The sequence below is a fragment of the Heterocephalus glaber genome, unplaced genomic scaffold (genome assembly GCF_053883595.1).
Source record: "Heterocephalus glaber isolate CG9 unplaced genomic scaffold, H.glaber_assembly_v1.0 deba00001472, whole genome shotgun sequence".
Lineage (NCBI taxonomy): Eukaryota > Metazoa > Chordata > Mammalia > Rodentia > Bathyergidae > Heterocephalus > Heterocephalus glaber.
In genome coordinates, this window is record NW_028258315.1 from 15,356,374 (window position 1) to 15,381,844 (window position 25,471).

General features: G+C 46.3%; 2 protein-coding genes across 46 annotated transcripts in view; one reads left to right on the forward strand and one right to left on the reverse strand.

Moving 5' to 3' along the window:
* Gmpr (guanosine monophosphate reductase) overlaps positions 1-4,189 on the forward strand; it is a 43,277-nt gene extending 39,088 nt beyond the window's left edge. For both annotated transcript variants that reach the window (XM_004847650.4, XM_087181217.1), the window contains exons 8-9: positions 837-996; positions 3,730-4,189. In XM_004847650.4, coding sequence (XP_004847707.1) covers positions 837-996; positions 3,730-3,910 — 341 coding nt within the window. In that variant the 3' untranslated portion in view covers positions 3,911-4,189. The remainder of the gene's footprint in view (positions 1-836; positions 997-3,729) is intronic.
* Positions 4,190-5,012: 823 nt separating this feature from the next.
* Atxn1 (ataxin 1) overlaps positions 5,013-25,471 on the reverse strand; it is a 398,693-nt gene continuing 378,234 nt past the window's right edge. For all 44 annotated transcript variants that reach the window (XM_004847648.4, XM_087181186.1, XM_087181187.1 and 41 more), the window contains one exon: positions 5,013-14,355. In XM_004847648.4, the coding sequence (XP_004847705.2) occupies positions 13,825-14,355 (531 nt within the window). In that variant the 3' untranslated portion in view covers positions 5,013-13,824. The remainder of the gene's footprint in view (positions 14,356-25,471) is intronic.

The following is a 25,471-nucleotide window of genomic DNA, read 5'->3' on the forward strand; positions in this document are numbered from 1 at the left end:
TGATGCTGTCAGGGAGTCTCAACCTCACAACCTCACGACCTCACGACCTCACTGAATCCTGATGGCCTCCCAAAGGTCCTGCCCTCCACTTAGCAGCAACATATAGAAGTGGGAATTAAATCTCCAACATGTGAATGCTGGGGTCCACATTCAAACGGCAGCACTTAATGTTTAACGGAGCCACTCTGCAGGGCTACCCAGAACAGGATAAGGAATGTGTGCCTTTAACGTCTTGATGGCCAGGGATTCCACATCTACCACAGGGGGACACAGAACCAGGCCTGGTCCCGTGCCAGTGTAGCCAACAGTCGGCTTCAGTCCCATCTCCTCTCTAGCTGTCTGGAAAACTTCCTGGCATATTATTTGCTCTGGAAGTCTCATATCCCCCAGTGGAGATGCAGGGAGTTTTATCCATGCCTGATACCGGGTTTCTTTCCTCCACACCCAGGCTCGAGTGTAGAGGTGCAGTCTGCTCTGAGGCACTTCCTGATCTCTACACAGTAACAGGGTAGAGCCCTTAAGAGAGACCTGATGCCCGAGGGGGACACCAGGGGAGCTGCTAAGATCGGCTCCTGGCTGACGACGCACGGTTCTTAATGTTTACACTGAATCTAAGAGGCCTCTGGCAGGAGGGCATGGCAGTGAGCCATTTGTAACCAGTCATTGTTGCCCAATGAAAGCTCCCAGTGTGCCCCACTGGCTGTGTCCTTGTGTCCTGGCCAGGGCCTTCACCCTGGGGAGAGGGAGGGGAATTGGGGAAGACTCACACCACTGTAGACCCTATCTTCCTGACTCCTTTCCTCTACCCGCTGCCCTGTCCCCTTGCTGGTGTACAGGAGCGGGAGCCGACTTTGTTATGCTGGGAGGGATGTTCTCGGGCCACACCGAGTGTGCAGGGGAAGTAATCGAGAGGAACGGACAGAAGCTCAAGCTCTTCTATGGGATGAGCTCCGAAACAGCCATGAAGAAACACGCAGGAGGAGTGGCCGAGTACAGGTAAGGCCGGGCCGAGCGTGTCCCCAGCCAGGCTGTAGCTTCTCTGTAACCTGGAGGTCTGGGTGGGTGAAGGTCCTCTGGGAAGGGCTTGGAAACCACACCAGTCTTTTCAGAGCCCTCATTTGTATCCAGCCAGCAATGACTAGGGGTACGTCTGAGCAAGTTCTGGTCTTGGAGGGGACCCCCACACTGGCGGGGCCGGGGGAGTATTGCCTTGCTCTATACGGCCTTGGCTGAGCTGTCTCCACAGCCTCCATCTCTGTCCCGAGACTCCTTCAGGCTGAAGCACAGATTCCTGTCCCATAGGAACTGGGTGGCATAGACCTGTGTGGTGACCAGGCCCTTCCTGTAGGCTGCTACACGTCATCTACGGTACAGGCTGATTCAGACCTCTCACTGGCCTCTGGGTGCTGGCAGGGAACACAGGCAACATTTCCAGCTCTTTAACTGTCACTACTGCAGAAGTGTCACTTACTTCTGCTGATGCTTTAAAAAACAAACTTAAACCTCACGATCCCCCAGCCTGCCGTCTCCCCTGTGTCAAGCCTCCACTTGTGCATTAACGGCTAGCAGAGGGACTCTCTGTCTCTCTAGCCCCACCCCACGGAGTTCGCTCTTGCTTCCCCTTACAGTGGCTAAGCTGCACAAAGGGGACTGGGCCGAAGGCACTGGTCAGAAACTGGCTTTGGCTGCCTTTCTCTAGGTAGCCCAGCTTCTTACTTGTGTTTTCAGGCTCTGCCTCCATTGTAGGATGGAACCCAAGCCTGCCTGGCTGACACTGTGCTTTCTTGCACTTGTCCCAGAGCCACACACACGTTGAGGGCCTGGGACGTGGACGCATTATGTAGGGGTAATGCCCAGCTACAGGAAGAATCCAGACCTCCAGTGAGAACTAGGGGCCGGAGAGGTCGGGGGAGCTCTGTTCCCAGAGCTCTGCGCAGCATCGTTCTGGTGGCTGACTTCATTCTCCCTGGTCGTGTTCTCTTTTGTCAGGAAGTCAGTCAAGCTGGCATCATTGTAGGGAAGGCAAGGTGGGAACCCATAGAAACAGGAGGTGTGCCCCTTCCAGGGAGCCTCCAAGGCCCTTTCTCTCCATGGTAACCGATGGGGAGGGCTACCCTGACCCGTGGCCAAGAAGTGGGGCCATCAACTATTGTCACTGCCCAGTGGCTCGTGTGGTGTCCGCTCTGCTGGAGCTTAATGGGCTTGTGTGGCCAAGCCACTGCTGGATGCTTTGCTTGGAGGACATTTTTCTGCCTGTAGTTTGGGGTCCTCAGAAAAGTTGTGGCCAGATGAGGCTATAGAACACACACAATACCTAAGTGTTAAGAAAATCCATCTTCTGGGATTTCAGCAGGGAGGAATCTTTATCACAGACAGACTTGGTTCTGAAATGGAAGGAAAGCGCTGAAGGAATTAGCACAGGTAGCCTGAATCTTAATTTCAATCTGTATCTGTTCTACCCGTGTTTTCCTTTGGCAGTGGCAGTCTTGTGCCTGTGATCTTGTCATAAGAACGATCCCCTACTTTGACATTGTGTTTAATGGCACTGCCAGTTCCTTCCCAGCCATTATTTCTCACGTCAGAGTGCCTCCATTCACAGAGGAGCAGCCTTCACCATAACTCGGGAGAGGCGCCGTCACCAGTCAGCACAGAGGCAACTGTGAGAATCTGGATAATTCCCAGCGTGTCCTGGGAAGGCCATGGAAATGCACACGAACAGTGAAATAGCGGTCACTGTAGGCACAGGTCACACGCCAGGACATGATTCATCGGGGTGTGGTGGTGACTCTGGCTTCCACCAGCCACTGGGCTGGCCCTTTATCCAGCTCATGGTTTAAGTTGCTGGATTTCATCCAAGGGGGAGTCTCGCGTGTTCAGTGAACAAAAGTTAACATACCTTTGAAATCCCAGGTACTGAAATTGCTGGTCAAGAGTTGCAGTTTTTCAGGTCGATGAGAGCAGCCACATTAAGTTCCAGAACTTGGTTACTTAGGGTTAGATGAGGGCTTTTGTAGACATCAGCTGTCGCCCTTGTAAACCTCTGAAAAAGCAAGGAGGGACTGCATTACCACGTTACCGTATGAGGGCCTGATTTATGGAATGAGGCAGTGTGACTTCCGTTTTGTGAAGCCAGGGACAGAGCTCAGTGGAGACGGTCAGGTGGCTTGGTGGCTCTGCTGTATGCCGCACCTGCCCTGAAGATGTAAAGGATGCTGTCTGAAGCCCTGTGGCCTCTGTCCCAAGACAGCTTGCTTCTGCTCTGGGTCCCCTCCATGCTCTGGGAGACAGGTGAGCTAACCTGAGCAGGAGGGGCGAGCTGGCAGCTGGGGGTCCCCAACAAAGGGTGTCTGGGGAGGTGCTTCCCAGTGACCTAGCTGGCAGTGGTCCCTTTGATGACACGCAGGCTTCCATGGTGGAGCTGGCGCTCCGGGAGGCAGAGCTGCGGCGTCTTGCCCTCACAGGGCAGGCATGGCAGGAGCCATCAGGTCTGTCTCCCCCGTGGGCGGTTGCTCCTCTTCAGGGCGGTGTATACAGAAAGGTGGGTTTGGCTTCAGTTAGGGGCAGGATGGCGAGGCCCACATCAGCTTGGCACACAGTGGGAATGGAGTGGGGCTGAGGGTGCATCTAGCTGAGTACCCGGGGCTGCTAATCGTGACAGCGGGGACTCATTCTAGCTGGTGCTCAGGGAGAGAGCGAACGGATGCAAAGAAAATTTTCCTCTTTTTCCAGAGCCTCCGAGGGCAAGACTGTGGAAGTGCCTTACAAAGGGGATGTGGAACACACGATTCTGGATATTCTCGGGGGACTGAGGTCTACCTGCACCTACGTGGGGGCTGCCAAGCTCAAGGAGCTCAGCAGGAGAGCAACGTTCATCCGGGTGACCCAGCAGCACAACACTGTGTTCAGTTAACCACGGGATGAAGCTGGAGCTGAGGCCGCTTTTCCCATCTCCCTCCTCTCCATCGTGCCAGAGCTTCTGGCTGCTCCCGAAAGGTGGAATGCTGTGTCTTTTCTCCCCTTCCACCGCCTGGAGGCTTTGGGGCTCCCTAGTGCCTTCTTGAGGCCCGGAAGCAGGGCCCTGATTGGGCCAGTGGCCCAGGACTCATAGCCTCATTGTTCACTTGCACCTTTTCATTTTCTTTTAAAAAAAAGAAAATGGTTTTACTTTAATATAATGCTATGATCTTGAGATTCCATTGAGTGCTGGAGTTTGCATTTAAGCCGACTTGCTTGGGGTTGTTAGCGATAATGCTGCCGCTTTGCCGGCCAGGTAAGTGGCACTCTTGGGTGCCAGCGTAGGAGACTCCTTTCGAAGGGCTGGGCTGAGTCACAGCAGCTGGCATCCCCTCTCTCTCCCTTCGGCGGTCCCTGGAAAAGAGCAAAGGCTGTTGCTAGGAAGCTGGCTGTGTCCTGGGATTTTATTTTCCTTCTCAGTCCCAACTTGTCAGGCTGGCCCCTCTCAGAGGTTATAAATTACTATTTGAAGTATGTATTCAAAGAGAATCTGAAGAATGAGCAGGTAGAGTCCCGCTGAAAAACAGAGGCTTTGCTCAGTGGCCCCTTAAAAGGCATTGGTTTAAAATGTGAGTTACCACCTTCCCTTGTTGGGATTCATACGACAGAGAAAGGACCCACAGTGGCCACTTGTGCTGAGGTACTGCGTGAAAGTTCATGCACGCCGGAGTAGTTTTTTCTTGTTAACAAGGTGAATGAAGCAGGTACAGATTTTTTCTGAAAGGCAAGCAGGGTCCTGGAGTAGAGAAGGGGCCACATAGTGCTACTGAGGAGGGCATCAATTACCTGACATCCTGCGGAACCGGAAGGCTCCAGCCACAGCATTGCACTGGAGAAGTACAAGCCCATTTTTAGTCTTTTTTTTGGTACCGGAGATCGAACTCGGGTCCTTGCACTTGCGCATCAGGCGGCAAAACCACTGAGCTAAATCCCTGGGCCCAGTTTTTAGTCTTTTAAGGAAAACATTTTAAGGTCCAGCAGCTTTTAGCACTAATTAATCCAGCGGCTCCATTCTTAAAGAATTGCTTTCGTAGTCATAGAAACAGGAAAGGCTGCACTTCAGAGATCAGAGTGAGGTCAAGAGGACAGAGCAGGATGCAGAGCAAGATGGGGGTCTTGACTGGGGGCCGCCGCCCCTCTGCCTGTCTGGGGGAAGGCTCAGCCGCTCTTGACTGACGGTGTTTATGAAATGTTTGGTAAATAAAGAGACATGAAGAAAAGCAAATCTTACATCCATTAAAAAGGACCTGCAGTAGTGAGGGAAGGTCTTTCAGGACCAGGTCAGGCCCTGGTTATTGTAGCCCGGTGTCACCAGCATCACCTTTATCTCAGATCTGGCTCCTGTGCTGCACCGCATGGCCGGGGAGGATCACGCCTGGCTGCCTTACCCATCCTGGTAAAGATTGTGCAGACTAGTTCTTTGTTTTCACATCCAAAGGCAGGTACGTCCCTTGCAATCCACTTTCCAGGGAAGTAAAGATACAAGTTAATGCAAAGCCAAAAACATGATCATTTTGAAGCAGAGGCTAAGAACTAATGGCTCATTTCCCCTTGGCTTAGCAAGTCCATCTACTTGGAGTGGTTACAGGACTGGTGCAGCGTCCCTCAGACCAGGTAGCAGGTAGGACGTGGGCAGAGGTCAGACATGCAGCCCCACTGCTCACCCACTGGGCTCTCTCTGCTAGAGGGGTAGGGTGATGAGTTTGGTGCCATTCACCTGCCCCTGGCCGCACACAGCTAGTCCTTGGCCCTAATCCATGCAAGCCCTGGAGGCGTCACACCATTAAGACTCCAGACTCAGCCAGTCTATTAGCATCTAATGAAAGACAGGGAAGGCAGACCCCGGACAGCTTTAGCAGGCTTGCCCCCATCACGGTACACAGTATCCTGCTGCCCTGGAGGAGGCCATAGGGTGGTCCTTCTAGTCTGGTCTCACCACCTGTTCACACCCTAATGCAATTGGATGTCCGGGTGCATGTCCCCAAAACTCCTCGCCAAGAAGGCAGTGGAAGGAAAAGAGTCCCCATTCCTGCTGGAGCCAGGTAAGATCTCTGACTCGAACCCTGAAGTTAGCTTCCATCTGTGTTAACCTTGAGTTCATAACCGGACAGCCACCAGTCTGGAGTCTTAATGGCAGGGACACCTCAAGGGGCTGCATCCATCAGGACCATCCCTAGCTGCGTGCTGTGACACAGCAGGCCTCAAAACACTGAAAGCATTGCCCATTACAGGACAAATGGCACCCAGGTCACGGGGTTGGTGGCAGGGGTCCTTGAGTGACTTTCAGGGCAGCTGCTGAGCCCCATGCAAACCTGTGGGGCGCTGCCTGACAAACACGGGGGAAGCCCCTGACCCAGTGAGCCTTCCCTCAGATCCAGTTGACAGCCAAACAGTAGGAAACATGCTGATCATGAGAGCCCATGGAGCTGCCAAATGTTTAAGAAAAACCATTTATAAACAGTATTCATACAGGAGACACAAGTCTGAGCTAAACAAGATGCTGGATATGGACACATGGACAAATCTGCCTTTTAGCATAGCACCTTCTCTCTAGCGCAGCCCCGTGCCCAACATATCTGTAGGGAAGCAGATGGCTCGTGCCACTCCCCACCAGCATCCTCAAAGAGGATTCATGGGGTCAGCACAGGTGAGGAGGAGCTGGCAGCATTTTCTCCACCTTGTCTTTTGAAGATCCAACAAAAGGCAAAGCCACACATCTGGAATTGGCACTGTTATTTTATTAGTACGAGTATACTGAAACAATAAACTTGTACTGGTATACAGACAATTTATTTAAAACAATTTTGTTCAAATTTTGAATCAAACATTGTTTTATAATAATGAAATAATTTCTACCTAGAAAACCTGCAAGCACCATCAAAGAAAGGGACCATAAAATTCAATAAACAGACTCGAGTGTATCCTACAAATAGACACACCACGATTAGAAAATAGAATATGAATTCTTCCATTTTTTTTAATATTTGTTTTAAAAAAGCTAGTGCAAGTACAATATTTTACACTGGAATTACAGAGAGTATGCACGCATATGGAAAAAGTTCTCCTGTCACAATAAAAGCTCTTAACTATGTATGCACTTAAAATTTTCTTTTCAATAAGGTGCAAAACATCATTCCTTCCCTAGTTCTCCATACTGGCTATGCCAGTCTGGTAGTGCCCTCAACCCAAGTTTTGGTGTCTATTTTCCCTCGGCCTGTGGGAGGCATTCAATTGAAAGTTTGATGGGAATTGCCTGATGTTAAACATCTACTGGGACAAATAATGAGGACTTGGTCTTATCTGAAGGAGACCCCAAATACTGACAGGACTCTTTTGAAACCTCCTTCCCGTTGACACTCACTGGGTTTGCTGTTGAGCAGTGCAGGCTGAAGAGGAAGAAATCTGGCCAAGAGGGCAGTATTCACAGAACCAGCTGCACAGGTATCGAGTTCAGCATTCACTGGCTACAGAATTGACCCCACTCCTGGTCCAGAATAACTTAAAGACAAGTGGTACAGAAAACGTATGCACTGACCAATCTTGGTAACAGATCTTTAGGAACAACAGCTGTAAGCCAGGGTCACCACAACTTGGTATTCCAGAGGACAGTATATTATCTTGGTAAGGATTGCTGTAAACAACGCTTCCCACGAAGGCCTTCAGATTGGCCACAGAAAAGACAGGCTCACTAGCCATCCAGACAGCGAACGAACAGACAAACTGAAGGGAAAGAAAAACAAGGGTGGGTGAAGCCTCCAATCTGTCTGCAGTGGAAGACTTGATTCCTTTCAGATAAGCAAAGTCATGGGAATTCGTAGACTGTTATTGTATAGATACTATCTATTGGCCAAATGCACTTAATTTTAATACAGTCAAACCATCTGTATGCAAGTAAGTCACTGGGGACCTGAAAAACTGAAGCCACTGTCCCACCTGCCGCTGTACAGGTGAATGTTAGCTACTAAAACAGTTGCACTGGCAACAAGGGAGGGGAGGAGATTCTGAATTTAAGAATTGCAGGTGGGAATGTTTTAATATCCCCACAGATGTCCAGATTCCACTACCCAACTTGAAAGTTTGGATAGGAATATGATACTTCAGAGATACTGCTCCACATTCAATTTGACCTCTATTAAAGGAAAATCCAAAAGTAAAACGAGGCATTTAATTGAAAATCATGCACGCCCCTCCCCATATAAATGAGGTGTGTGTGGAGGAAGGCTAAAAAATTGTTTTTGTCCCCACGAGTCCTGTTTGATAGGATCCCTTTTCGAAACACTTCATGTTCACGATTATATTCTTTGGGTTTAGAGAACAGGAAGTGCTAAACATATCAAACATCATCTCTGAAGAAAAAGAAGTTGCAATGGCTTAAGAGTTTAGACTAAAAAGGGAGCTCCAAGAAGTATTTTTTGCCTAGGAATGAACAGTATACTCCAACAGCAGAATACAGAGTTCCCCTCCCTCCAATGAGGGTGATGTGTAACAAAAACTTAACAGTAAGCATAGTATAGTTTAAGAGCCTTTTACACAGCAATTCTTCCAGGCCATAACCATGTAAATCTGATCATTTAGACGCAACAAGTTTCTATATACAAAATAAAAAAAAAACACCACCATGTAACTTTCAACCTTCTCTGCTTATTTTTTGATTTTTACAAAGTATGAAGCTCGTTTCAAAATATCCATACCTTTCAAACACTGAATCATCTCAACATTCATTTTTCTTTTGTGCAATTTTTTAAAAAACATTACCTGTTCTCAAGTGAGTGCTTCAAATTGTTTTCTTCAGCTTCTCCAATTAGGTGAACATTAAAGAAAAAAAAAAATCCTACAAGGTATAGTGCTACAAGAAAAGGTCCTATCAGTAAGGTAACGTATTTGAAGCGAGGTCATCTATGTAAAAGAAATCTCAGCTCCAGAGTAGAGGTGTACAAGTCATTTGGAGTTTCCCTAGCAACAAACACAACACTGTCCATGGAAAAGAGCGGAACCAACCCAACACAACATAGCATATGCATGTACTTTATAAAAAGTATATTCTCTGTATATTTATTACTTGATGTGTTCTTAAATTCTCTATTTCAGAAATTCTGGGTTAAAAACACAAATGTGGAAGCAAAGGCCTCCGCTCCACTTTAAAACAACAACAACAACAGAAGTGTAATTCTCTCTCGTCATTCATTTCACCACTGAAGAAACTGGATTGGGCCATCAAGACTGCCGGCCCTGTCTTCACCTGGAATTTCAAGGGTGACTAGGACATGGGAAGCACGAAGGGTTTCAGGAGAGAACAGACCAGTCTGTTGAGCTGTTTGTGGTGCAGGAAACAGTAGCCATGACAACCAGCACAGCTCAGGGAGCCTGGCTTTCTGTCCCAAGAGCGCTGCTTCCTCACCCATGTCTGAAATAGCATGGCATTAGTGTCTTCAAAAGCATCTCAGATTTTTTTTCACTCTATGAAAGAAATAGGTTTCCTTAGTAGTCACAAATGTTAAAGGGTATTGTCAATTGTTTCCTTAAAAAAAAAAAAAAACAGAACAAAATCCAAAGCTACAATAACAAAAATAAATTTTGGCAACAGATTTCAGTAAAGATCAAAACTATGTGCAAAGAGTGGGTTTTTATGATTACTAGGAGCTACTGTTCATTTGAACATGCAGCATTATATTGCAATCTATGCGGTATCTAAAGAGTAATCCACAAGATGCAGGAAATCCAAACATTCCTTGAAATTGTACAACCCTACTCCAGAGCAGTCAAAGTGCTGCTGCTGGACACCTCAGTGTTCCACACACACACCAGCCCAGTCCCTGAGTAAGAGGTGTGAAAGTTTCCGCAGAGTTCCTTGTAGGGGAGGAAGGATGCTGCCACTTCCCGGTGGGGGAGGACCCAACACACTCACCTAACAGAAAACACACAGGGTCACGATTGAGAGCTAGAAATGGGATCGTTACCGTTACCACCACCACCGCCACCGCCACCACTACCGCTACCGCTACCGCTACCACCACCACCACAAAATCAAATCATCCCAAACCAGACTGGGTGATTTGGGGCGAACCATAGAAAATTATCCTGAAAGTCCAAATGAATATGCAATTTGGATTTCCACTTTTAGAAGATTTGAGGTAAGTGGCATCCGTCTGTGTCCCCTCCCTCCCCACCTCTGCCCCTCATGTGGCCCAGACAAACTGAAATGATTCTCAAAAACATTCTAAGGAACAGTCATTTTATATATTTAGAAATCCCTATAAAGAGGTTCTTGTTTGTTGGTTTCTTATTAATATTTTTTTTTCTTTTCGCCCTGGCTAATTTCATGGTGATTGTGTTTCATTGTAAACGCAAAAGGCCTGCTGTTATTAGTTAAAAAATGGAAAACAGGAAAGAAAGGAGAAAGAAGATGACTATTGGTTAATATTGCAAAGAGGACACGGTACAGAGGCACATGGCTGATCCTTGTATGCTGACGGCACCGAAGAATTTCCTACCCCTGTTTTCTTCAGGTTTGCTACACAGACGCGAGGACAGAGCTGCTTCGGGAGCCGAGGGCTCACCAGTGTCCAGCAACAGGAGGCTCCTGCTTTCTGTGTGTTCTTCCTGTTTGGAGTGAAAGCTGCCACAAGGGAGCGGTGACGGTGGGCGGCAGGTGGTCCCTCCACCTGGCACGCTCAGAATGCACGCGCACACACAACAGGCCACACTTGCTGCCCACACTCAAGGTCTCCAGGACACAGCCCCCAAGGAGGGGCTGCCTACTCACAGCAAAGACTGAGAAATTGAGTTGATTCCAGCCTACATTGCTGCCGGGTGCATCTTACAAATCAAGCCTCCTTCCTCTCCACACTCCACATTCAGTACTTCGTGGGGTGATGGGGAACTAGGTCTTCTTAGCTGGCTCTTTCTGCAACATGGTGACAGATACCAGGGCTCCTGCAGGCTCCCTGCCCCAGTGCTCAGCATCGTGGCAGAGGAGAGGCAGGCAGGAGGGCTGTTCCCTCCGGGCTTCTTCCCTCCAGCCCTTTCCCGGCCAGAAGTGGGAAGATCAAGCAACTGAACAAGGACAAAAGCCAAAAAGGAATGAGCTTTAACTATATAGCATACTGGTCAGACTATTGGCACAGAAAATATTGCACATGCGAAAAAAGCAAGAGAATGAAATTTGAGAAATGTTTGCGAAGAACCCATGATTTTACAATTCCTATACCTGAAACAGAACCATGAAAATGATGATGTTCCTATTGCTCCAAACCATGTGTTTTCCTGTTTTAGTGTTGGCTTCGCAGATATAGTCAGTTCAATACTCAAAGTAAGCCAGAAGGTGGCGTGTCTTTTCTGAGCTGTTGTAAATAGTGGTATGAATGAGAACAAAGTCTATGTGGCAGCCCCATATTCCTCTTACCATCAAAGGTTAAAAAACAAAAAAATAAACCTAATAATTGCAAGTGCCCTGAGCAGAATATATGGAAGATTAAGCAAGTTCTCTAAACAGAAACATTAAAAAAAAAAATACAACACTAAATAAGCAGTATGACCATAAGAATGGGCCCACTCAAGCTCTGCTAGCCTGCTGAGAGGGTAATGAAATTGAAGAGAAGTCAAGGAAGGAATCTAACAATTCTAAACCTATTCAAATGTTTTTGGTACACCCAAGAAAATGGTTTATAGCATCATTAGTCCTGGGGAGAGCTAAATGTAAATGAATATTAGGAGAGTCAACATGTGGATTGATAGTAAGATTGTTTTTTAAATCTGTGAAATGGAAGAAGTAATATTTTCATTGGTAGATGAAAAATCAAATAAGTATTTGTTCAGGTTAGTTGCAGTCACTCAAGTATGAATATTTAAAAACTTCTCCCTACTTTAAAAACTTTTTGTTGTTTAAAGCACTTTAAGATGCACTCAATACCCACAAATGATGTTTCAGACCTCTGGGAATGAAAGGTTTAAACTTTATGAAATACCCTTTCTGGGTTGTACCAAACATTAAATTTTGATTTGATTTCAAATGGGGGGAAAAAAAGTCATTCTGAAAAGTAATGTTAATAACAATAATAAAGTAATTGTTTTATTTTTCAAAAAGAAAAAAAACTTGCTTACATATAAATGTCTTTATGGAAAACTCTCTCAATGAATCTGAAGAAAATTTTCAGAGTTGTCCTGCTAAGACCTGGCTTTTTGTGACAGATGTAGTAAAAAGACCAAAATGAATTTTGAAAGGAACATAACCTTATAAAATGGCCTAGAGTTTAGGCAGGTTAGAAAGTAATTTTGCTACATTTATTTATGCTCGATCAGTCCCCCAAGCCTTTCCCACAATGTTACTGGATAAAAAACTGCAGGAATATCACACAAATTATAAACTCAAGATGTGCAAATTGCAAGGTTCTTTTAAAAGTTCATCTTAAAAACACTGGACACAAATGAGCATTCTTTTCTCCATCACTTTCCTCTCAGTTTCTCTGCCAACCCTGCATATGCCTTTGAACTCTTTCTCCAAAATCAAAGTGACAAGTGCCTCCTGTCAGGTAGTACTTGGTGGTCATTTATTGTCACATACTAGTTTCAGAATTCACATTCATCCCTTTAAACCACATTGAAACTTTCAATATCTTGCTCGTAAGCAACTCTGCAAAGCTGAAATGTAGTTACAGTGTTGAAAAAAAAGAAAGCAACTTATTTTTTCTCTTTTCTTTCCCAAAGAGTTTAAAGTGAGATACAGTACTCGTTGAATGACAGACCCAGATGCTTCGTGATAGTGTGAACAGCGTTGTAAGTGCTTTAAAATAGTAATATATGCTCATCTTCAAAATCTAATTCCTTGTGTCACACTGGAATCTGAAAAAGGTGGCACCCAGGTTGTCCATAGTCATGAACTATAAACAGTACTAGAGTTAAAAGACAAGATTTTGCAAACTCAAAGAGCTCCGTAGCTCTCACTGAAGGGCAGTTTGCATTTACCTCTTGGGAGCGAAGTCAATGCAATAACCTGATTGATTTTCCTAACACTGCACAGAAACCAGCATGGGCATCCCCTCCGCCCCCACCCCTGATGTGGGCGACGTGGCCTCCCTCCCTGCCCGAGACACCCTGGTGATGTATATCACTGCACTAGTAAAGCAGAAATGAAATCCCACATGTGGCAGTTGCTCCTTCTGTTTTTTTTTTAAATTTTATATATATCAGTGCAGTCAGGCCCCATAGGGGGAAATATATATCTATGTGATTAAAAGTTGCTTTTATTGTAAAATATGTTGGAGAGAAAAATGTTCTTTGAAACAGCTTTCCATTTGACACCTCCCCACAATGCCCCAAGCTGGGTTCCCGATGTTGATTTTGCAAGTGGGAACCCCAAGAGGACACTGCTTGGACCCCTGATCCCATGCTAAGAGCGAGAGAAGGAGGCAGAGGGAGGCGGAGAAAGAGAGACCCTCGCTGGCCACTGAGGCACCCTGCACCTGCAGGTCCCTTCCTGCTGGACTTTCCCTGGAAACTAGAGGGACTCGGTGCCTATCTGATGCCCCGGTGCTGCTGGAGAAGGCAGGCGCTGGTGAAGCCACATTCGTGCCACCCAGGGTGCCCGGAGCGCCACCGCTCCGATCACCCTCCACCCGCCTGCTCCAGACGGACCTCGCGGACAAAGCATATGCACCAGTCTCCTGCAACACACCTGCTGTAACTCTACTGACAAGTTAGAACAGAAACCTAAAGTAAGAGGATAACATGTAAATACTGTGTTATTTAGCCTACAGTACAGTAATCTCGATACAAATGGTAAGGGACAGCCACGTTGCCTTGCCCGCATGGCCTTTACTTGCCCACGTTAGACCGGCCTTCGATGCAGATCTTCACCTCCTGAGGAATTAGGGAAGGCTTGGGCAGAGTCAAAGGCGGCTCATCTTCCGACTTCTCCAGTTTGCGGGTCTCCGGGGCCGACCACCTCCTCTTCCTCGGGGCCGCAGGCTTGCTGGGTTCTATTTTGGGGAGGAAGGCCGCTGCAGGCATTCCTATTTTCTCCGGAAACTTCAGTTCGCCGTTCTCAGAGAGCATGTGGGCGCTTCCCTGACCGATTCCGTTCTCCTGCTCGGTGTACCTGTGTCTGCTGCTTGTCAGGCTGTCGGGCTTCGAGTGCTTCAGCAGGACGCTGGCCGGATCCACGGGCTGGCCCTTTTTAACAGAGCCGTTCTTCGGGTTCCTGAGGGTCAGCGAGATGCAGACGTCCCCAACCGAGAGTTTAGAACACGGCAAATCGAAGAGCTGGCTGGTTCTCTCTGGACAGCAGGATGACCAGCCCTGTCCAAACACAAAAAAGGGATACTCTACCAGAACTTCAACGCTGACCTGTGGGAACACCGAGACAGAGAGAGGGAAAGGAAGGAAATAAATGAAAACAATTCCTTCTTGTTCGTGTAACATATCCACACACACACGGCCAAAGGGAAAAAAGTTTACAAACCTCTCCTTCCCCCAGCAACACGCTAAAGAGGAGGCTCTTAACTGTCCCTTGTACTTACCATATCTAGGTGCTAGGCAGACGCCAGAGAGAAACTGTGCAGGGTAAAGTCCATTTAGCATCCAAAATATTTTACTATTATTAGCATGTCTCTGTTAATACAAGGAAATGAGCCCAGCAATGATGAAGCATCCATTTAGTGGGTGGCTCTGCTGGTGACTCAGAAGCCAGGCAATGGTCTTATGCGTTACTAACTCGCTAGACGTTATCATGTATTACCATTTATTTCAACAGGGCTAAGTGACAGGGAGACTGAAGGCACTTCCTTGTTCATCAGTAACCCTGGCCCTAAAACGGGACTCGGCAGACAGCCGGTGCCTAATAAATACTTACTGTACTCTTGGAATTTCAGGGGAGTATCATCAGTAAGAGCTGAGGTGGCCAGAAGAGGCTTTCCTAGGACCTAGAAGGATGGGCAGGATTTGCAGAGGTTTGAAGGGCAGACACTATTGGGGTACAGATAGCTCAAGTGCACGGTCTACGCTCAAGGTCAGGCCCAAGGTACTCACACCAGTCTGTCTGAAAACAAATAATGAAAGCAGGTAAAGCCCACTATCCTCTCATAGTGCTATGTGTCAGGCACCCTGCTACGGAAACTGGGTGGAGTCAGTCCCAGTCCCAAAGGCATTCACAGTCAAGTGGGCAGAAGAAACATGGAGACAAGAACTGCCAGTCAGCATGGTGATGGGCGATGGAGCTAGAAGTGCCAAGTACGGAAGCCTTCTTGCAGTGCTGAGGTTTTAGAAAAAACGAGGGTAGAGGTATGGTTGGAAAGAAGAGAGACTCCTGCAGAGCATCGTGGTACATGGCTCTAATTCCAGCACGGAGGACTGCCAGAAGTTTGAGGCCAGCCTGGGCTACATAGTGAGTTCAAGACCAGCCTGAACCACACAGCAAGACCCTGTTTTAAAACAAACAAAACAACACCTAAAACTCTAAAAAACTTAAAAAAAAACACATAAGAATGGAGACTCCTGGAACTAGGGCTATACAAACAAAGGCGAGGAGAGGGTATGTGTCAGGGCCTGAAGCCTGGCCAAAGTCTTCCTGTCAACCATTACACGAGGCTGAAATGCACTGAAGGTGTTTAACAATTTAATTCTCCTGCGCATTTAATTTCTTCTACTTTATTTTAAAAAGGAAAAAGAAAATGATTTAAAAATTCTCTTCCAATGGTCCTTCTGAATGTAGGATACTAGGGAATTTGGATCAACTCTCCTGCTGAGGACATTTTGAAACTCTGAACAAAAACAACAACAACAAAACCCCTCGACACTGGGGAGAAAAGAAGAGTAAAAAATTATTGAATTATGCCAGGGATTTAGCTCAGTGCTTCTGGTGTCTGCCTCTCAATTGCAAGGTCAAGAGTTTGATCCCTGCTACCAAAAAAAAAAATAAAAAAATAAAAAAATTATTGAATCAGAGCAGCCAAGGGAGATGGCCAAAAGCCTTGTGTTTGGATTCTATTTTTAACATTCTGAAGTAGAATAGTTGTGAAATGAAGTGGGTTTCTTTTTTATGTTTGTTTTGGTACCGGGGATCGAACTCAGGTCCTTGCGCTTGCGCACCAGACAGCGAAACCACTGAGCTAAATCCCCGGCCCTGAAGTGGGTTTCTGATCATCTCAAAAGCATAATGGTTCAGGGTACACCAAGGGACAGGGCTCTGTAGTGAACCCAACTATTTTGGGGTTGTGGCCACAAAGTACTATACCTTACAGGACAGGCCTGTCAAGGTCAGAAGCTAAGATCTCAGTCATTTTCGTCCCTAAAAACAGATAAAGGTCTTCAATCATTTCTCCAGTTTTTCAAATAAAGAGTACCATTCCACTAAAAAGTAGGGAGGCATGAGGAGACCAAATAACATGAATAAAGATTAGCAAAGACAACAAATAATTTTTTAAAAGGACCACAGGGCTTTTTTTTTTTGGTACAAAGGACTGAACTTGGGTCCTTGCGCCTGTGAGGCAGGTGGCAGAACCACTGAGCTAAACAAATCCCTGGGCCTACACAGGGCTTTTGATACAGAGTCACAAATACAAACTTTTAAATGGCTATGCTTATAATATTGGAGGAAATTAAAGACAAATGAGGATTTTGGTAGAGAATTAGGTCTATTTTTTTTTTTTTTGGTACCAGGGATCAAACCTCGGGTCCTCGCGTTTGCAAGGCAGGCGGCAGAACCACTGAGCTAAATCCCTGGCCCTAATTTGGTCTATTTTTTAAGAGATGCATGGACATTCCAGAATTTAAAAATATATATAGTATACTTACTGACATAAAAAATGCAATGGAGTCTGGAATCTCTAATCAGAACTTTAGGGAAGAAACTATACAAAATGAAGCAGAGACACACAAACATGGCTAATACAGAGGGGAGAATAAAGACATCCAGAAACCCTAGTAATAATTTGAACCCTAGGAGAAGGAGAAAGAGATAATGAGGCAGAAGTGATAAATTAAATGCTAAGAATTTCTCCAAATGAATGGAGTCGAGAAAGCTTAATAAGTGAGAAAAGTAAGAATTGACCAGCTAGGTACGTCACAGTTAAACCAAGGAGAATAAGAAGATCCTAAAAGCTGCAATAATAAAATATATATTACCTCCAAGTAACCAATGATTAAACTCAGAGTTTGTCTCAACAAAAATAATCAAAGGTAGAAAACAATGGAGTATCTTTAAAGTGCAAAGAAAAAAGAACTTCAATCAAGAACTCTACAATGAAATAAAAAGATCCTTCAAGGATAAAGGCAAAATAAAGACATTTTCAGACAAACAGCAATCAAGAGAATTCACCACCACCATCTCTGCACTACAGAAAACACTAAGGCATATTCTTTAGATAGGAGATAACCTGGCATCTAGTTTCGAACATTCAGGTAAGAACGAGAAGCAATGAAAATAATAGATATGTGGGTACATCAAAATGAGTATTAGCTGTGTACAATGTATTAAAATATTCTGCTGAATTATATATATATATATGCATATACAAATAATTACACAAAAAACCCTAGAAGTAGTGATTTCCACATAATGCACATGAATTATAGCTTTCCTACTTAACTTTATCTTCTTTGATAACTCTAATTTAGTTCTAGATATACTTGTTCCCCCTAGGGCTGGGGATCTAATCCAGGGCCTTGTGCATGCTAAGCAAGTGATCTGCAACTGAGCTATTATTTCCCTAGACACACTTCTAGAATGACAGATTTTATCAAACCCATAAAAACATATATGTTTTTAGAAGGGATTCTCACAGCAAATTTCCACTGAAGCCTATCTCTGCTGTTGTGTAGGTGTATGAGTCAACACACAGGTATGTATTATTGGAACGAAAATGTCATTGTTCCGGGGTATTTTAATCATGTAGAGATAGCTAATTTTTAAGTGCCTACTACCTGTCAAACACATGTAGAGACTTTATAAAAAGTATTTTGTTTAATGCTCACAATATAACAGTGAGACAAGCAGTGCTCTTGTAATTTTAGAAATTTTACAAATAGTCTGAGAGATTAAATAAACTGTTTAATATCATAGCTCTTAGCTAATGAAATTGGGACTTAATCCTAATTTTTGGCCTGCAAACCCATTCTGTTTTTTCTATGTCTCCAGGCCTCTGCTTCCCGTACATAAAGACATCACAATACCACATTCCCACTACCCCAACAGTGGTGGTTCTGACTCAAAATAAGTAGGATCCAATGGTGTGAGCTCACAGCCTTGTTCCAAGGTACAGAAAATTGTGATATAGTATGTGCTTTATACCCACAATTCCAGCCAAGTGTGTGACAAGGCTGATGATGTTCAGTTTCAAAACATTTATATCATACATGTACCCATGTATGTTGAATCTCCTTTACCTGAAATGTGTGGGAGTGGAAATGTTTCAGATTTAGAAGATATGTGCACAAATGTCACAGGTTGAGTATCCTTAATCTGAAAATCTGAGGTCTGAAAAGCTCCAAACCTCCAAATTTGAAAATTATGTTGGTGCTCAGAAAGTTCCCAATTAGAGATGCTCGCCTGTATTTGTATATATGCATGTCAAATGTCCGTACCAGTTACAGAATCAGATGGGGATGCCCTCTGCATTCCAAGGGGGAGGACCAAGCTGGAATGGCTCCAAAGATCCTCTCCTAAACCTCTCAGAGCCATCAGCAACATACTCTGAGCAGAAGGAGCAAATCCTCTTTCAAGTGGGGATTATTTGGCTGCATTTCCAATTCATGAAAACCAAGTTCTCAAGTGTAAATATCTCTACCAGAAGAGTCTCTACCGGACTCACTGTTTGCTTGCAGAAGCCAGAGCTAACTGATATGCATTGTACTGGAAGCTTTATTTCCCAACTCATCAGCCACTCCTTCCACTTTGCATAATCAGGTGTATATGCAAAACAAGCACTTCGGAAGGGCAAGGGTGTACACCAGTACTATCAGCTACCATAATGATGTCCTCTCAGAGGTCTGATCAGATGCTCAGACTTGATGTGACCCACTAGCTTCCTGACATCACCTCCCCTATTTCCATAAATGGTACCCTGTTCCTCTGGGTGTTATGTCAAGGCCTCGGGGACTGCAATACATACTGCTCCTGCTGTCATACCACACACAGCCACATCATAAGCAAATTCTATCCTTTCCTCTTCTAAATATGCCCAGGCCATTTCTCTCACAGGTGGTAGCCAGGATCTCACCTGAAGAAGAAACTGCCATGAGCAAGCCTTTTATGGTCTGCATGCCAGCCCCTCCTCACTACACCATAATAGTAGTCTCCTTGTTGGCTGTTTAACACCAGACTCTTACACCTCCTGGTCTGCGGACCCCAAATTCCTGTTTCAAAGCGTTTTTGCTCCTTGCCCTGTCCTCCTCAAAGAGTGTGTGTCCCTGACCCAATTTAACATAGCCATCTTCTATCTTGCTTCCTTATCTTCATGCTGCTTTATTTTCCCCCCATGACACTTAACTTCTGATGTATTATTTGGGGCTCTTACTGTTTGTCTGTTTCACTTCTTCTCCTAGACTCACGGTTCTAGCTCTAGAGTCCAGGACGCTTCTCGGCATAACAGGTGCTCAGCAAAGAATCTAAAAAGAAATTCTTCACACTGCCCTTCCCAGTGGAAAAGCAATGCAATAGCAAAAATGGCCAGCAGAGGGCAAGGTTGAGACCATGGAGAGCTCTGCCGGGTTTTTCTTTTTGACCAGCCAACCCAGGGGCTCAAGGTCTGCCCCAGGTCTGGCTCCCCTCGCAGGTAGCTGTCTGGGCTGAGCCTTAGCTGCCACGCTTAGTGTCCTCGGGTGGATCCTGAGCTCTGTATGATGTCATGGAATCATAGTTCAGTTACTTTCTCTTTTGCTCTTTCAGCTAGTAACCATCAATTCGCTTTATGGTTTTGTCATTCCAGGACGAACCCTGGTTAAACCTCATGAAAATAAACGCACAGGCGCAGGACCATATCCAACCAAAGCATGTTACAGGACCCCTGGCAGCTGGCCCTAGCCCGCCTTCTCATGCCATAAACACATCCTTTCCCCAACACTGTGGTAGTCTGGAGGATGAAGAGTGACTGTCGACAGCTTCTGTCCTTTGTCAGCCTGAAACCCTTGGTCACCCACCTGGGGGTGCCCTGTAGCTTGCACCTCTCACTTTTAAGGTCAGATCACCTCCCTTCCTCCTCCACTTGCTGTATTGAGCATGCGCATTTGCTCCCCAGCGCTCTTAAAAGAAACCCTGTCTGACCCTCCCTCTAGCCCCAAAAGGATCACCTCAAATTGCCACTGGAGGAGGAACCCAGACAGAGGCCCAGACCACCTCACTTCTGGGCTGATAATCAGTCCAGACATCAGTCTGGATGGTAACATCAGTCACCTTGCTAGTCTGACTAATGCTCGGCTTTTAAAATAGAATGTTTTTAATTAGCTCTTCGATGCGAAAGCTCAATATAAGTCCTTTAGTTATCTGGTCAATAACTACTGTATTTAAACACTATGCATACAAACATATTTATGCTGTTTGATTGTATATTTCAATCTTAGATTGGTGCTATGTCTATATACACACATATGTACATTTCACCAAAAACAGGAGAGAAGGAAAACAAAACGTCTGTTGTTTAAATATGTCTCCTCTTCCCTCAGGAGATTGGCTGTTTTCACAAATGTGAAGGGGGACTGCTTTACAAAACATTGTGTGTGCACGCGCGGGTGTGTGTGACACTATCCCAAACATACAAATTCTGCTCTTAGCTGGGAGTAATGAAATCTCTCAGAAGCTGGGGTTTAGCCAACATGTCTTCCTTTTGTTGACACTATCATTAAATAGAGAATTCCTAGCCTGGTCTGCGTGTCATGCTGTCTCACCTGTACAGAAAAGTCAGCTCGCATTCTGTCTTGAAAAACACTGCACATCTATGCTCTCAGCATGAAGAAAACCCTGTAGCAGCGATTAAGGGGATAGGAAAGAGACCCATTCGCTTCAGTGTTTAAAAATCATTAACAAAAATAGTCACAACTCTCCATTAGAGTGTGAGAATCTCTGAGTATTCTATTAAAAACCTCTGATCATGGCAATGCTAGGCCTGACGCAACCGTCCTCCGGTGGAAGCATTTCTGGGTTGCTCAGCGATGCCTCCAAACAAATCCCAGCATGTTTGGAACCCTGGAGCATGGGACCCAGACCTTTTTTGTGAGGAGGTCCCACTAGAAGGCTTGGTGATGTAGGATAAAAGAAATAAAATAAAGAAATAAAGGAGACAAGGAATCAGGATTTTACAATTGTACTTTTAAGAAAAACTACAGCTTCAAGACACAAAAGTTATTCAAGCCTTCCAGGAAAACTCACTAAAAATAATTTCTTAAAATTCCTAAAGGTCTTAATACAGTGTGCCTATAACTTAGGCTCTGGACTTGACCACCTTTTCACCTGTAATTTGCACGTTCTCAGTTCTCAGCAAGCAGCAACGAGTGGGCAGGAGATCGAAACTTCAAACACATGCACATGGCTAGCATTATGACACAGCCTGCCAGATGGCTAACTCGACAGACAGCAGGAGTAGCAGCCTAGATGACCCATCTTGAAGACATCCTCAAGGCCTCATAGATATATACCCAGTGCCAGCTCTTACTGCACCTCATTTCTGATAGTCTGTTCTCTGTTCTTGAATTTGTACTATAATTTCTGCCTAATAAACCCTTCTGGTGCCTCTTACTGATAGATTTTGAAAATTCTTTTATGGTGATGGGAGTCAAAAGAACCTTCAAACACTCTGCATTTACAGTGGGCTAAGTTCCTTATCTTGGCTTCAGGAATCTCCTCAGACCCAGATGGGTGACATCAGCACTGGCCCGGAAGGACATTGCCCATCAAATGGCCAGAGCCCTTCTGGCAGCGTGACATTATGCACAGGATGGGTTCCCCTTCCCCACGGGTTCTATCACACCTGCCCTGGGGCCTTAAAATATGTGCCATAAAGAACAGCAGCCTAAGAGTATTAAAAAGAAACCAACTATGGAAGGCACAAAAAGACACAGAGGAACAGGGCATGGTGGCGAATGCCTGTTATCCAAGCACTTTGGGGGGCTGATGCGGGAAGATTGCAAGTTTGAGCCCACCCTTCAGCAACTCAGTAATTGAGTGAAACCCTCAAAATCAAACCAAACCTAAACCCAAACTCAACCCATGGAGGAACAGGAAACACATGTTGCTAAGTGAAAGAAGCCAGTCTGAAAAGGCTACATTCCGTACAAGTTCGCCATGGGACATCCTGACAAAAGGAAAATTAACAGAGACAATGGACTGGTAGCTGGCAGGGGCTTAAGGTGGGGAGGGGACAGTCAGCATGTAGCATTTTTAGGGTGGTTGCAACAATTGTGGATACTGTCACGCTGGCCACCTGACATCAGACATTTTCTAAACCACAGGATGTACAAGGCAGGGCAGCTCCTCATGGAATCTATGGGCTTTGGTTAATGACAGTCTATCAATACTGACTCATGAACTGTAAAAATGGGCACCACCACACCAAATAGAGGAAGTGGCATGTTGGGAACTCCATCTTTGGTTCAATGGTTTATAAACCTAAAACTGCCTTAAATAATAAAGTCTCTTATTTATTTATTTATTTATTTCTGGTACTGGGGATTGAACTCAGGACCTTGCGCTTTCGAGGCAGGCACTGGAACTACTGAGCTAAATCCCTGGCCCTAAAGTCTATTAATTTTTTTAAAGCTACAAACAACAATGACCTGTACCAACCTGCTTCAATCATATGCACAAAACTGCCCAGTCGGGGGCACTTACATCACACAAGGAGGCTAAAGGAATGGGTTTTTCTTTATTTTTGAGATGGGTTCTCACCATGCTGCCCAGGCTGTCTCAAACTCCCAAGCACGTCCTGAGTGCCGGGACCGCAGGTATGTGCCCCTGTGTATCTTCTTTCTTTGGGGAGGGGACTGTGGGCACACACACAGACAGTCATGTGGCTCACAGTTTCCGGTGGAGCCTTTCTAGAACCGATAGGAAGTTGACCACTAAGAGCTGGGGCACAGGCCCAGTGCAGGGCTTTGCATTCAGGACAGTGACCAAGTGTCTATTTTTGATACATTAGCATGCACTGCCACCAAGCCCCACATGGTACATGTTGGCAGCAGGTTCGCCTTGGCTGCTCGGGGACTGACTGTACAGGCTTCTCTGCTGCTTGCATGAGTGCCGGGCTATTTTTAGGCTGCAGCTAATCCATTCAACGCATACCACTGCCACGGATGACTCACAGTCCCCAGCATCAAACTGAAAAATAGTGGAATGAAAGAAAAGCCACCGGCAGACATGCAGGAAGCGCATCATTATAACATGCCATGGGAGAAGGTGCACCCACCGACCCCAGGACAGTTGGGAGGGGGAAAGGGCACTGAAAATCCACCCAAGGCAGTAAGGAAGGCAAGCAGTCACCTCCTGGATCTAGGAGGTGACAGACAGCCCTAATAACATATGGAGCTTGGCACTTAGGAACACAGCAGCCAAAGGGAAGCATCGGCCCAGAGCTCTTTACAAATAAACTTTACTACAACTCCGAGAGCACATCCTGGGTACTCTTCAGGAAAGCTGAAGCTGGGGAGCGTGAGACAGAGGCGGGGAGGCTGCTCCTACATCCAACATGTCTGCCAGATGGGAGCCCAGGGCTCCCTCCCCAGGTGGGGCTGGCCAGGCAGTGAGCTCCCAGGGGGTTCGTGGTTCCCCAGACCCCATTTCTGTGCTGATGCTCTGCCCTGATCTAGAGAGCTAGACTGCTGATCTGTCCCTCCCATGCAGCTCTGCTCAGAAAAACAGGCTGCATCTGCTCACTCAAGCTGACATGCGCCCACTCTGCCTTCCCCAGAGAAATGGGCAGAACGGGCTCCTCAGCCACGCGTGGGAATGGTGCACAAGAACGAAGCCAGGGTATAAATGGCTGCTGCGCTCAGTGAGAAAGTTCAGCCTTCTTAGGAGACCATCACAGGCTGTCTCTCCTTCTGTAAACTCTGAGAGCATGAGCTCTTGCATTTATTTTTCAGACACAAGCTCTCCTCTCAGGGCCAAGTCAGCCAAGCTGAAGCAGGGAGGGGGAACTTGACAGCATCATGTCCTGGTGCTACTGGTAGTGGAGGACAGAGCCAGAATTAGATCGTTTTGGCTCCGGGTATTGCATTTTCCTAGCAGCTACTGGGGCTTGGTGCAATGTCCCACCTTCTCCATAGCCTGGGCCCCATGTTGATGCCACTGCCTGAGTCCCAGCTGGGACTTGCCGAAGGCTGATGGCCTCACTTTGGAGATTATTAAGTGAGTAATATTTGGAAGTGATCCCAAGGGGAGCAGTTTTCTGTCCTCTGGGGCTCACTCTCCATGGCATGGCAGGTGCAGCAAGTGTTCCACGGTGATAGGATGTGCTCCAGGTCTTCCACCTGGGGAGGAAGGAGGCCTCCTGGGTGCACACGGCGATGGCAAATGACTCCCGAAGTTCCTTCACTTTTCCCACAGCAGCAGGGTGAAGGGACTGGGAATACAAACCTTACTTTGCTTGTGCAGGGCACTGCTGTGCTGGGTACAGTAAGGTCACAGGGATGGTGACAAGCACATTAACAGCATTTTTCTCCTACATTGCCTTTTCTGGAATTATTGGAGGCATGTTTCCACCATAGCAGTTAGGAATGCAGCTCTTTAAAATTAACTGCTAAGATGAAATCCTCTTGAGTTTACAAGGGGTGGCTTTAGTCTCTTCTGCGTCTGTGCTGGAGAACCTGAGAACCTGAGGTGGCTACATAACCCTCTAGGAACCCTCTTTAGTTTCTGAATAGCTGATGCCAATACGTTTTATAGTCTGTTCCAGGATGAAGAAAAGCAAAGGATTGAAAAAAACACCAGGGAAGCCCAAAAGACTACCTTGTAAGGGTCACTTTCCTGCCTTGGAGATGACACTGGAGCAAGAGAGGCAAAACAACCCGTCTCTCTCAAGTCCCAGGCTCTCTCCCCACCAGGCCATCAAGCCCTTGCTGTGAGTGGCTGAGGGTGCAGGTCTGAGGTCGAGCATCCCTGCGACTCTACTCATGCAGGATTTATGTCATCTGTCCCATGGAAAATCATCCCTTCCTCCCAGCTTCTCCAAATTTGTGAATTTGCTACTTAATTCAACAGTTGGCAATGACATTCTTACACTCCCTCGTGGGTGCTAGTGTTCGCCACGTCTCCCCACTTGGGCAGACTGGGGGCAGATGTCCCAGGGTAGAGCAGGGGGGCAGCCTGTGGCCCCAGAACCTCGGCTCAGGGTTGGCGATCAGCACTCTCCCCCTTCCCCTCTGCCTTCTCTTTCTGGCTCTGATTCTGAGCTGTCACTTGTGGCAAACACAGCTGGTGGAGTATTTTAGCTGCGATGATGTCAGCCAATTTCTGATAGGCTTCTGGGTGCAGAGACAA